General features: G+C 42.1%; 1 protein-coding gene across 1 annotated transcript; it reads left to right on the forward strand.

Moving 5' to 3' along the window:
• The first annotated feature begins 465 nt into the window (after nt 1-465).
• On the forward strand, nt 466-5515 carry LOC311117879 (tetraspanin-18B-like). Its single transcript, XM_084192780.1, has 7 exons — nt 466-558; nt 2150-2344; nt 2877-2951; nt 3318-3416; nt 3605-3784; nt 4572-4655; nt 5102-5515. The coding sequence occupies exons 1-7, from the start codon at nt 496-498 to the stop codon at nt 5150-5152; spliced, it is 747 nt and encodes a 248-aa protein (XP_084048906.1). The 5' UTR covers nt 466-495; the 3' UTR covers nt 5153-5515.
• The last annotated feature ends 7102 nt before the right edge of the window (nt 5516-12617 follow it).

A 12617-nucleotide genomic window follows, 5' to 3' on the forward strand; every position in this document is an offset into this window, starting at 1 on the left:
GGTGGCAGCAGGTGGCAGAGTCCTGGTAAACACCACCATAGCTGGAAAAGACTGCTGGTCCTCTTCACACTAGCAGCGCTGATTCTGATGGCCGGCTGCATGAAATGTAACACATCCTCCCACACGTCCCCACATGACACAGAGTCACACAGGGACAGCCTGGCAGTGACAGGTCCCCACTATCTTTGGGGGACTGACATCTCTCTGCCCTTAGCTTTTACTCTCTCATGTCTATCCTGTATCTCCGTTTTGTGGAAGAGAGGAGAGGAGAGGACGGCTCTTCTCACCTCAGTCTCAAAGAGGATGATTTAACGTCTCCAGAGCCCAAAACCGTAGCTGAACTGCAGCTCAACCATCCTGTGCAGGACAGGAGTCACGCTATGGCATAACCTTAGTTTTTTTGTGTTGTACAGTGCTCTATGCTTTTCAGTAATGAACAGGCCTGTGTGTGTGTGTCTGCAGGGGTCCGGGGAGGCTTCAGCGCGGGGCACAGACATGGAGGGGGACTGTCTCAGCTGCATCAAGTACCTCATGTTCATCTTCAACTTCCTCATTTTCGTGAGTATATGCTGCTTGCTTTACACTTCCACTGTCTAATGTTCTGCTAGCTGTTCTGATGTTCTGATGTTCTGCTGGCTAATGTTCTGATGTTCTGCTGTCTGATGTTCTGCTGGCTAATGTTCTGCTGTCTGATGTTCTGATGTTCTGCTGTCTGATGTTCTGTTGTCTGATGTTCTGCTGTCTGATGTTCTGCTGTCTGATGTTCTGCTGTCTGATGTTCTGATGTTTGATGTTCTGCTGTCTGACATTCTTCTGTTTGATGTTATGATGTTCTGCTGTCTGCTGTTCTGATGTTCTGCTGTCTGATGTTCTGCTGTCTGATGTTCTGTTGTTTGATGTTCCGCTGTCGGATTTTATGCTGTCTGACATTCTGCTGTCTGATGTTCTTCTGTTTGATGTTATGATGTTCTGCTGTCTGATGTTCTGCTGTCTGATGTTCTGCTGTCTGATGTTCTTCTGTTTGATGTTATGATGTTCTGCTGTCTGATGTTCTGCTGTCTGATGTTCTGCTGTCGGATGCTACAAAAATATAAACGCAACATGTAAAGTGTTGGTCCCATGTTTCATCAGCTGAAATAAAAAAATCCCAGAAATGTTCCATACGCACAAAAAGCTTATTTCTCTCCAATGTTATGCACAAATTTGTTTACATCCCTGTTAGTGAGCATTTCTCCTTTGCCAAGATAATCCATCCACCTGACAGGTGTGGCATATCAAGAAGCTGATTAAACAGCATGATCATTACACAGTAATAAAAGGCCACTCTAAAATGTGCAGTTTTGCCACACAACAAAGTTTTGAGGGAGCGTGCAATTGGCATCATGTCGCCACAGCATCATGTCGCCACAGCATCATGTCGCCACAGCATCATGTCGCCACAGCATCATGACGCCACAGCATCATGTCGCCACAGCATCATGTCGCCACAGCATCATGTCGCCACAGCATCATGTCCCCACAGCATCATGTCCCCACAGCATCATGTCCCCACAGCATCATGTCCCCACAGCATCATGTCCCCACAGCATCATGTCCCCACAGCATCATGTCCCCACAGCATCATGTCGCCACAGCATCATGTCGCCACAGCATCATGTCCCCACAGCATCATGTCGCCACAGGGTGACAGCTAAAGCACATTTATTCTAGTGATTTTCACCAAAAATGTACAACTATGGTATTAATGTCTAATGTTTCATTTTTTCTTTTCTTTTTTACGAACCATTACTCTGTTAAAAACAGAATGATTCTGAAAAATCCCAAGTCCCAACTTCGGCAGACAATTTTCAAATGATCGCTGAAGTTTCTAGCCACAAGCATAAACTAGCTAGCTGGGAAGAACTCATCAGGACGACAGACTGAACTGAACTGACTGAACCAAATCAGCTTTTCTCCACTCGACTCGCTGCGTGACAAGCGTCATCAATTTGGGCACCAGGCATGTCCGTATAGCCTCTCCCGGTTGAATCAGGCGTCTACTTCCTACTGTACTTCCTACTTCCTGGCTGCACTCTGTTCTGATTGGCTGCCTGTGTGCCTCTCCTATTCTGATTGGCTCCCTCTCTGTGTGTGTGTGTGTGTGGTCCAGTTAGGAGGCTCCTTCCTGCTTGGTGTGGGTGTGTGGGTGCTGCTGGACCCTACAGGCTTCAGGGAGATGGTAGCAGCCAACCCTCTGCTCTTCACTGGGGTCTACATCCTCCTGGCCATGGGGGCAATGCTCTTCCTCCTGGGATTCCTGGGCTGCTGCGGAGCCATCCGGGAGAACAAGTGTCTGCTACTCTTTGTAAGTTTTTAAAGAGTGTTATAATAGTGTTGTAATCGGCTTTAAGCGTGTTTATAAACGTTCCAGGGTTGCTGCGGAGCCATCTGCTCTTTGTAAGTCAACTACTCCACGTTTGGATAGTCCTCTTGGCTTGTCAGCGCGTACAATTTCACCAAGCAGTGCTGGTAATTGGGCATCACTGATAAGCTGTGTGAAAATCAATCAGGCGACAGCTATTTCCCTTCTGTATCATCATCCCGTCCACACTAATCATTATGTTTGCCTAGTTGGGCTCAGCTGGTAACTTGGAGCACGGTGCTGGAAAACGCTAGGATATTCAGGTCTTACAACAATATAAGGAATAGTGCCATCTAGTGGAGTAAATTATATGTTGCGTTAATTATTGGTCACTGAAACAGAAGAGGCCTTTGGACTTATATTGAGTGTTATTCATGAGCTTTCATATGTTAGCATCCATTTTAAATCTAAACTAGTGGATGGAGTCAGTGTTGTGATCGTCTCTCTCTTCTCTCTCTCTCTCCCTCTTCCTCAGTTCTTCATGCTCATCCTGGTCATCTTCCTGGCAGAGTTAGCAGCAGCCGTGCTGGCCTTCATATTCCGGGAGCATGTGAGTGTTTCTCTGTTTCTCTCTCTCTCTGATTGGGATCAGGTAACATTATTAGGACGTTACGCCCATATTAGGACAGGGTGCACCTACACTATCAGGCATCAATCCCAGATAGGACCATGAGGGATGGCCGTAATGGGGGTTGTCAAACAAACCTGCCATGGAGGATCTTTACTGAAAGTGCTTACAGGAATCATCTACAACAGAGGGGGGGAAAGTACCATGGCATAGCTACAGTAATGGGGTTGATTCAAAAAATGAGACTGGGGCCCAAAGGCATCAGACGATTTAGAGGTTGCCATGGTTTTAAAAGGACATCTGAACTTATTTGGTAGAATCCTGAAAAAACCCTTCTTTATTGTGCAGCTCACCAGAGAGAACTTTACCAGGGAGCTGAAGAGTCGCTACCATGGACACAACAATACTGATGTCTTCACCTCCACCTGGAACGCCATCATGACCACCGTAAGACTCCGTTCAGGGTGCACAGCGACACAGAGACGTGACAGTCCGCGCTGTCCATTGTTATCATCGACCTCATGTCATTGGCTGTTATCAATTCTATAGTTTGTTTGTTGAGAATCTTTAGATAGAGTATAGTGCAGTTACATCACTATACAGTACTAATCTACCATGTCTCTCTGTTGTTATAGTTTGACTGCTGTGGGGTGAACAGCCCGGATGACTTTGAGGAGAGCCTGTTCAGGCTCCTCAGCCCAGACAAGATTGTTCCTGAGGCGTGTTGCCAGGGCAACAGTCACCCTGGAGATGCCGTGGACGACCTCAGCAGAGACGAGTGTCTGAGGGGAAGCATGGTGCTCCGCTATAACAAGGTTACAAGAAACCTGTGGTGTGTGTGTGTGTGTGTGTGTGTGTGTGCGCATTCATGTGTGCTTGCATGTCAAAACCCCTCCTGGGTTCACACTTTTTTGGGGGGTTTACAAATGGGATTTCAGGGATTTCTGTTTGTTATGTTTACAATGCCTCAGAAGTGTTTGTTTTCCAATGTGGTTAACATGAAATGTGATGCCAACAGGACCTGCTATTCACTATATTACAGTTCGTTGGCCAGCACCTCAATATTACTGTAGTCTTTCATGTATAGAATTCTGTACTGTTTCTCTAATGCTCATGTTTCCTCTCTCTCTCTCTCTCTCTCTCTCTGTCTCTGTCTCTGTCTCTGTCTCTCTCTCTCTGTCTCCGTGTCTCTCTCTTTCTTTCTCTCTCTCTGTGTCTCTCTCTCTCTCTCTGTCTCTCTCTGTCTCTGTCTCTGTCTCTGTCTCTGTGTCTCTCTCTCTCTCTCTGTCTCTCTCTCTCTGTCTCTGTCTCTGTCTCTGTGTCTCTCTCTCTCTCTCTCTCTCTCTCCCCCTCTCTCTCTCTCTCTCTCTCCCCCTCTCTCTCTCTCTCTCTCTCTCTCCCCCTCTCTCTCTTTCTCTCTCTCTCTCTCTCTCTCTCTCTCTCTCCCTCTCTGTCTCTGTCTCTGTCTCTGTGTCTCTCTCTCTCTCTCTCTCTCTCTCCCCCTCTCTCTCTCTCTCTCTCTCCCCCTCTCTCTCTCTCTCTCTCTCTCTCCCCCTCTCTCTCTTTCTCTCTCTCTCTCTCTCTCTCTCTCTCTCTCTCTAGGGTTGTTATTCAGCTGTGGTGGACTATTTTGAGACCTATATCTACATGGCAGGAGCTCTGGCTATTGTTGTCCTGACGATTGAAGTACGTTCTCAAGGGTTTCTCCTGGTCTAGTAGAGCAGTTCCATTATTAGTTGTTTAGTTTTTGTTCCAGGATTATTGTTGTCAGATTGCCAGGCATTTCCTAATAATAAGACCCACTAGTACCAATTTGTAAGTCGCTCTGGATAAGAGCGTCTGCTAAATGACTTAAATGTAAATGTAGTAGTGTCCACAATGTGCTGTACATTTACTGCAAGAAGTGTGAAATGAGGCCATCTAGTGGGCAGAACTGGAATGACCTAACAGTCAATGTTACTATAGAAGATACAGTATTGGCCTACTTCCCCCCGCTATACTATGGATTCAATCCCTGCAAGTTTTTTGTTTGAGTTATGTAGTAAATAATCTAGCTACAATGTTTGCCAATAGTGACAATATATTGAAGTGACCCCATAACCCTTCCTGAACTGTCTCCCTTGTTCTCTCAGCTGTTTGCCATGGTGTTCGCAATGTGTCTGTTCAGAGGAATCGACCAGTAACCCTGACAACACACACAACCCCAGGAAGACACTCAACAAAGGGACACAGACTGACGAAGGAGAAGAGAGCCTGAAGATAAACACCTGTAGATTATAAATCAGATGTTAGGAGAATAGAGCCTAAAGATAAACACCTGTAGATTATAAATCAGATGTTAGGAGAATAGAGCCTAAAGATAAACACCTGTAGATTATAAATCAGATGTTAGGAGAACAGAGCCTAAAGATAAACACCTGTAGATTATAAATCAGATGTTAGGAGAATAGAACCTAAAGATAAACACCTGTAGATTATAAATCAGATGTTAGGAGAATAGAGCCTAAAGATAAACACCTGTAGATTATAAATCAGATGTTAGGAGAATAGAGCCCAAAGATAAACACCTGTAGATTATGAATCAGATGTTAGGAGAATAGAGCCTGAAGATAAACACCTGTAGATTATGAATCAGATGTTAGGAGAATAGAGCCTAAAGATAAACACCTGTAGATTATAAATCAGATGTTAGGAGAATAGAGCCTAAAGATAAACACCTGTAGATTATAAATCAGACGTTAGGAGAACAGAGCCTAAAGATAAACACCTGTAGATTATAAATCAGATGTTAGGAGACTAGAGCCTAAAGATAAACACCTGTAGATTATAAATCAGATGTTAGGAGAATAGAGCCTAAAGATAAACACCTGTAGATTATAAATCAGACGTTAGGAGAACAGACCCTAAAGATAAACACCTGTAGATTATAAATCAGACGTTAGGAGAACAGAGCCTAAAGATAAACACCTGTAGATTATAAATCAGATGTTAGGAGAATAGAGCCTACAGATAAACACCTGTAGATTATAAATCAGATGTTAGGAGAATAGAGCCTAAAGATAAACACCTGTAGATTATAAATCAGACATTAGGAGAATAGAGCCTACAGATAAACACCTGTAGATTATAAATCAGACGTTAGGAGAATAGAGCCTAAAGATAAACACCTGTAGATTATAAATCAGACGTTAGGAGAATAGAGCCTAAAGATAAACACCTGTAGATTATAAATCAGACGTTAGGAGAATAGAGCCTGAAGATAAACACCTGTAGATTATAAATCAGACGTTAGGAGAATAGAGCCTAAAGATAAACACCTGTAGATTATAAATCAGACGTTAGGAGAATAGAGCCTGAAGATAAACACCTGTAGATTATAAATCAGACGTTAGGAGAATAGAGCTTAAAGATAAACACTTGTAGATTATAAATCAGACGTTAGGAGAATAGAGCCTAAAGATAAACACCTGTAGATTATAAATCAGACGTTAGGAGAATAGAGCCTGAAGATAAACACCTGTAGATTATAAATCAGACGTTAGGAGAATAGAGCCTAAAGATAAACACCTGTAGATTATAAATCAGACGTTAGGAGAATAGAGCCTAAAGATAAACACCTGTAGATTATAAATCAGATGTTAGGAGAATAGAGCCTAAAGATAAACACCTGTAGATTATAAATCAGATGTTAGGAGAATAGAGCCTAAAGATAAACACCTGTAGATTATAAATCAGATGTTAGGAGAATAGAGCCTGAAGATAAACACCTGTAGATTATAAATCAGATGTTAGGAGAATAGAGCCTAAAGATAAACACCTGTAGATTATAAATCAGATGTTAGGAGAATAGAGCCTAAAGATAAACACTTGTAGATTATAAATCAGATGTTAGGAGAATAGAGCCTAAAGATAAACACCTGTAGATTATAAATCAGATGTTAGGAGAATAGAGCCTAAAGATAAACACCTGTAGATTATAAATCAGATGTTAGGAGAATAGAGCCTAAAGATAAACACTTGTAGATTATAAATCAGATGTTAGGAGAATAGAGCCTAAAGATAAACACCTGTAGATTATAAATCAGATGTAATTTGTACAGTATTTTTATTTTTATGTTTCAGGATTGATGATAGGAGAACAGTGACTTCTACTTCACAGCTGGACCTCTGAGGTACTGTTCAGGCCAGGACATTTTAGACCAGGGGTCAATTCTATTTCAAATCAGGAGGTAAGCCGAAATTCCAATTCCAATGTTCCTCATTGAAAAGTAAAAAAAAAAAATGAGAATTGGTATTTCAGTTGACTTCCTGAATTGAAATGGAATTGAGCCCAACCCTGCTATAGACACACAGCATGAAGACCAACCAGCCGCTACTGTGAGAGGACAGAAACATGCCCATGTCCTCTGCACTGCTACGTTAGTGGAGCACTGTCTGAACAGGATTCAAATGTATAGCACTGACCCCAGGTCTGTTTGTGCCATCATGCCAAATCCCTGTCACTCATTGTCACAACGAGCAATGGAGTTGGCAAGAACACAAACAGATCTGGGATCAGGCTAACTGACTATAGGTTGAGTTCAGTAATTAGAATGGTGGAGTGATCTGTTTACAGTATTTCTGAGGAGATCTTGTCTGCATCTGAAACGGCACCGGATTCTCTACATAGTGCAGGGCTCTGGTCAAATGTAGTGCACTATGTAGGGAATAGGGTGCCATTTGGGACGCATCCCAGAAACCTCAACAGAGCAATGCTCTTTAACGTGTGACGTGTGTGTGTCTGTGTGTCTGTGTGGGTGTGTGTGTGTGTGTGTGTGTGTCTGTGTGGGTGTGTGTGTGTGTGTGTGCGTGCGTGCGTGCTGGAGTCCGTGACTGTGTCAATGTGTGTTATCTTGATAGCCTATTCATTGTCATGGTTTAGTGATGTTCATTCCAACACTGGTTATTGATTGGTGGGTTTTGGCTGAAATTGATTATTATTATTATTATTATTATTATTACTGTGTTATGTGTTTGACTTACAACCTAAAGTATCTGTAAATGGTCCTGATATTAAAATGGATTCTGTGAAGTGTTGGCCACCAGTGTTTCAGTGTTGTTGTGAGAGGGCTCATAATATGTCATGTTGAATAACATGTTCCTATTGTAGTAAATACAGTGGGGGAAAAAGTATTTGATCCCCTGTTGATTTTGTACGTTTGCCCACTGACAAAGAAATGATCAGTCTATAATTTTTATGGTAGGTTTATTTGAACAGTGAGAGACAGAATAACAACAAAAAAATCCAGAAAAACGCATGTAAAAAATGTTATAAATTGATTTGCATTTTAATGAGGGAAATAAGTATTTGACCCCTCTGCAAAACATGACTTAGTACTTGGTGGCAAAACCCTTGTTGGCAATCACAGAGGTCAGACATTTCTTGTAATTGGCCACCAGGTTTGCACACATCTCAGGAGGGATTTTGTCCCACTCCTCTTTGCAGATCTTCTCCAAGTCATTAAGGTTTTGAGGCTGACGTTTGGCATCTCGAACCTTCAGCTCCCTCCACAGATTTTCTATGGGATTAAGGTCTGGAGACTGGCTAGGCCACTCCAGGACCTTAATGTGCTTCTTCTTGAGCCACTCCTTTGTTGCCTTGGCCGTGTGTTTTGGGTCATTGTCATGCTGGAATACCCATCCACGACCCATTGTCAATGCCCTGGCTGAGGGAAGGAGGTTCTCACAAAAGATTGGACGGTACATGGCCCCGTCCATCGTCCCTTTGATGCGGCGAAGTTGTCCTGTCCCCTTAGCAGAAAAACACCCCCAAAGCATAATGTTTCCACCTCCATGTTTGACGGTGGGGATGGTGTTCTTGGGGTCATAGGCAGCATTCCCCCTCCTCCAAACACGGCGAGTTGAGTTGATGCCAAAGAGCTCGATTTTGGTCTCATTTGACCACAACACTTTCACACAGTTCTCCTCTGAATCATTCAGATGTTCATTGGCAAACTTCAGACGGGCCTGTATATGTGCTTTCTTGAGCAGGGGGACCTTGCGGGTGCTGCAGGATTTCAGTCCATCACGGTGTAGTGTGTTACCAATTGTTTTCTTGGTGACTATGGTCCCAGCTGCCTTGAGATCATTGACAAGATCCTCCCGTGTAGTTCTGGGCTGATTCCTCACCGTTCTCATGATCATTGCAACTCCACGAGGTGAGATCTTACATGGAGCCCCAGGCCGAGGGAGATTGACAGTTCTTTTGTGTTTCTTCCATTTGCGAATAATCGCACCAACTGTTGTCACCTTCTCACTAAGCTGCTTGGCGATGGTCTTGTAGCCCATTCTAGCCTTGTGTAGGTCTACAATCTTGTCCCTGACATCCTTGGAGAGCTCTTTGGTCTTGGCCATGGTGGAGAGTTTGGAATCTGATTGATTGATTGCTTCTGTGGACAGGTCTCTTTTATACAGGTAACAAACTGAGATTAGGAGCACTCTCTTTAAGAGTGTGCTCCTAATCTCAGCTCGTTACCTGTATAAAAGACACCTGGGAGCCAGAAATCTTTCTGATTGAGAGGGGGTCAAATACTTATTTCCCTCATTAAAATGCAAATCAATTTATAACATTTTTGACATGTGTTTTTCTGGATTATTTTGTTGTTATTCTGTCTCTCACTGTTCAAATAAACCTACCATTAAAATGATAGACTGATCATTTCTTTGTCAGTGGGCAAACGTACAAAATCAGCAGGGGATCAAATACTTTTTTCCCTCACTGTACGTTTTCTACTGTTGTCAAAAATTGCTCCATTGTTTATGTGTTTGTAGGTGGGCCCACTCTTTGATGCTAAATGTGATTCTTACAGATTCAAACTATGTTTTATTTCAATGCAATGTGCTATTGGCATTTTCTAGACAAGGGGAGATTTGAGTTCATGTTCCTCTTTTTCGTTCGTTTTACAGATCAACTACTAGCATATAGTACGTAGTCATTAAGTATGTGGTATTCAGTATGTTAGTATGGGTATCTGAACACAGCCAAGGACTTGTTTAACTACTACAGAAGATACTGTAGGGAAAACACATTCAGTCTCTGCTTAGAACAGATTGAGGAAGTAAATCATTTATTCTTACTTCCTCCATTGTTCGTTGATGAAGTGGGCTTACTATCCTACATTTTACATTTTTAGTCATTTAGCAGACGCTCTTATCCAGAGCGACTTACAGTTAGTGAGTGCATACATTTTCATACTAAAAAAAGTATTTAGTCAGCCACCAATTGTGCAAGTTCTCCCACTTAAAAATACTTATTTTCCACCACAATTTGCAAATAAATTCATTAAAAATCCTACAATGTGATTTTCTGGATGTTTTTCTTCTCAATTTGTCTGTCATAGTTGACGTGTACCTATGATGAAAATTACAGGCCTCTCTCATCTTTTTAAGTGGGAGAACTTGCACAATTGGTGGCTGACTAAATACTTTTTTCCCCCACTGTAATGATTATAGCTAGCCTAAGTGTGGTGCAGCACTTAGAATGAATCAAATGATTTGCATTAAAATCTTCTGCTTCATATTCTCTTTTTAAAATATTTTTCTATTCACCTTGTGATATTTAAAAGGGCAATCTGCAGTTTGAACAATAACAAAGTGACACCCCTCCCTTCTACATCTGCATTGCTTGCTGTGTGGGGTTTTAGGCTGGGTTTCTGTATAGCACTTTGTGACATCTGCTGATGTTAAAAGGGCTTTATAAATACATTTGATTAATTGATTGATCAATAACAGGGGAGGTTAGCATGTCTTGGGGGTATGAGCTAACCTCTCACCATTAGCAATAACAGGGGAGGTTAGCATGTCTTGGGGGTATGATCTAACCTCTTACCATTACCAGTAACAGGGGAGGTTAGCATGTCTTGGGGGTATGATCTAACCTCTCACCATTAGCAATAACAGGGGAGGTTAGCATGTCTTGGGGGTATGATCTAACCTCTTACCATTACCAGTAACAGGGGAGGTTAGCATGTCTTGGGGGTATGATCTAACCTCTCACCATTAGCAATAACAGGGGAGGTTAGCATGTCTTGGGGGTATGATCTTTGACCCTCTGTAACTTTCTCAAGTGTCATTATTCACGATTCACTCAGGATTATCCGTAATCATGGTAGCATCCACAAGTGATTTAAAAAAATATATATATATATCAGAATAGGACAGACACCTCAAAACATACTTCCAAATAGAAATCCAAACTGGGTGGTCTTCAGAGATAGATGGGAGGGTTTAAGGGTAGCTGAAGGATGGGACTAAAAACAACGAAAGATAATTTACGTAATATGTACTGTGTCCGTAAAATGTAAACAGTATGTATAAACTGGAAGTAGAAGCCTAAGTGTTGTTGTCTATCAATTAGGGGAGGGGTGGTAGGGTTAGGGGAAAATAATAAAGGGAAATATATTTAAAAAACATACGTATAATATATATAAAGTTTGGACACACCTACGCATTCAAGGGTTTTTCTTTATAAAAAAATAAAATAAATTAAATGTAGAATAATAGTGAAGACATCAAAACTATGGAATAACACATATGGAATCATGTAGTAACCAAAAAAGTGTTAAACAAATCTAAATAAATGTTATATTTGCGATTCTTCAAATAGCCACCTTTTGCCTTGATGACAGCTTTGCACACTCTTGGCATTTTCTCAACCAGCTTCATGAGGTAGGCACCTGGAATGCATTTCAATTAACAGGTGTGCCTTCTTAAAAGTTAATTTGTGGAATTGATTTCCTTCTTAATGCGTTTGAGCCAATCAGTTGTGTTGTGACAAGGTAGGGTGGGTATACAGAAGATAGCCCTATTTGGTAAAAGACCAAGTCTATATTATGGCAAGAACAGCTCAAATAAGCAAAGAGAAATGACAGTCCATCATTACTTTAAAACATGAAGGTCAGTCAATCCAGAATATTTCAAGAACTTTGAAAGTTTCTTCAAGTGCAGTCGCAAAAACCATCAAGCGCCATGATAAACTGGATCTCATGAGGACCGCCACAGGAATGGAAGACCCAGAGTTACCTCTGCTGCAGAGGATAAGTTCATTAGAGTTACCAGCCTCAGAAAGTGTAGCCCAAATAAATGCTTCACAGAGTTCAAGTCACAGACACATCTCAACATCAACTGTTCAGAGGAGACTGTATGAATCAGGCCTTCATGGTCGAATTGCTGCAAAGAAAGCATTACTAAAGGACACCAATAAGAAGAAGAGACCTGCTTGGGCCAAGAAACACAAGCAATGGACATTAGAAATGGAAATGTGTCCTTTGGTCTGGAGTCCAAATTTGAGATTTTTGGTTCCAACCACCGTGTCTTTGTGAGACGCGGTGTGGGTGAACGGATTATCTCCACATGTGTATTTCCCACCGTAAAGCATGGAGGAGGAGGTGTTATGGTGTTGGGGTGCTTTGCTGGTGACACTGTCTGTGATTTATTTAGAATTCAAGGCACACTTAACCAGCATAGCTACCACAGCATTCTGCAGCGATACGCCATCCCATCTGGTTTGGGCTTAGTGGGACTATCATTTGTTTTTCAACAGGACAATGACCCAACACACCTCCAGGCTGTGTAAGGGCTATTTGACCAAGAAGGAGAGCGATGGAGTGC

This window comes from Coregonus lavaretus (genome assembly GCF_964263955.1).
Source record: "Coregonus lavaretus genome assembly, contig: HAP1_SCAFFOLD_1824, whole genome shotgun sequence".
NCBI classification, from domain to species: domain Eukaryota; kingdom Metazoa; phylum Chordata; class Actinopteri; order Salmoniformes; family Salmonidae; genus Coregonus; species Coregonus lavaretus.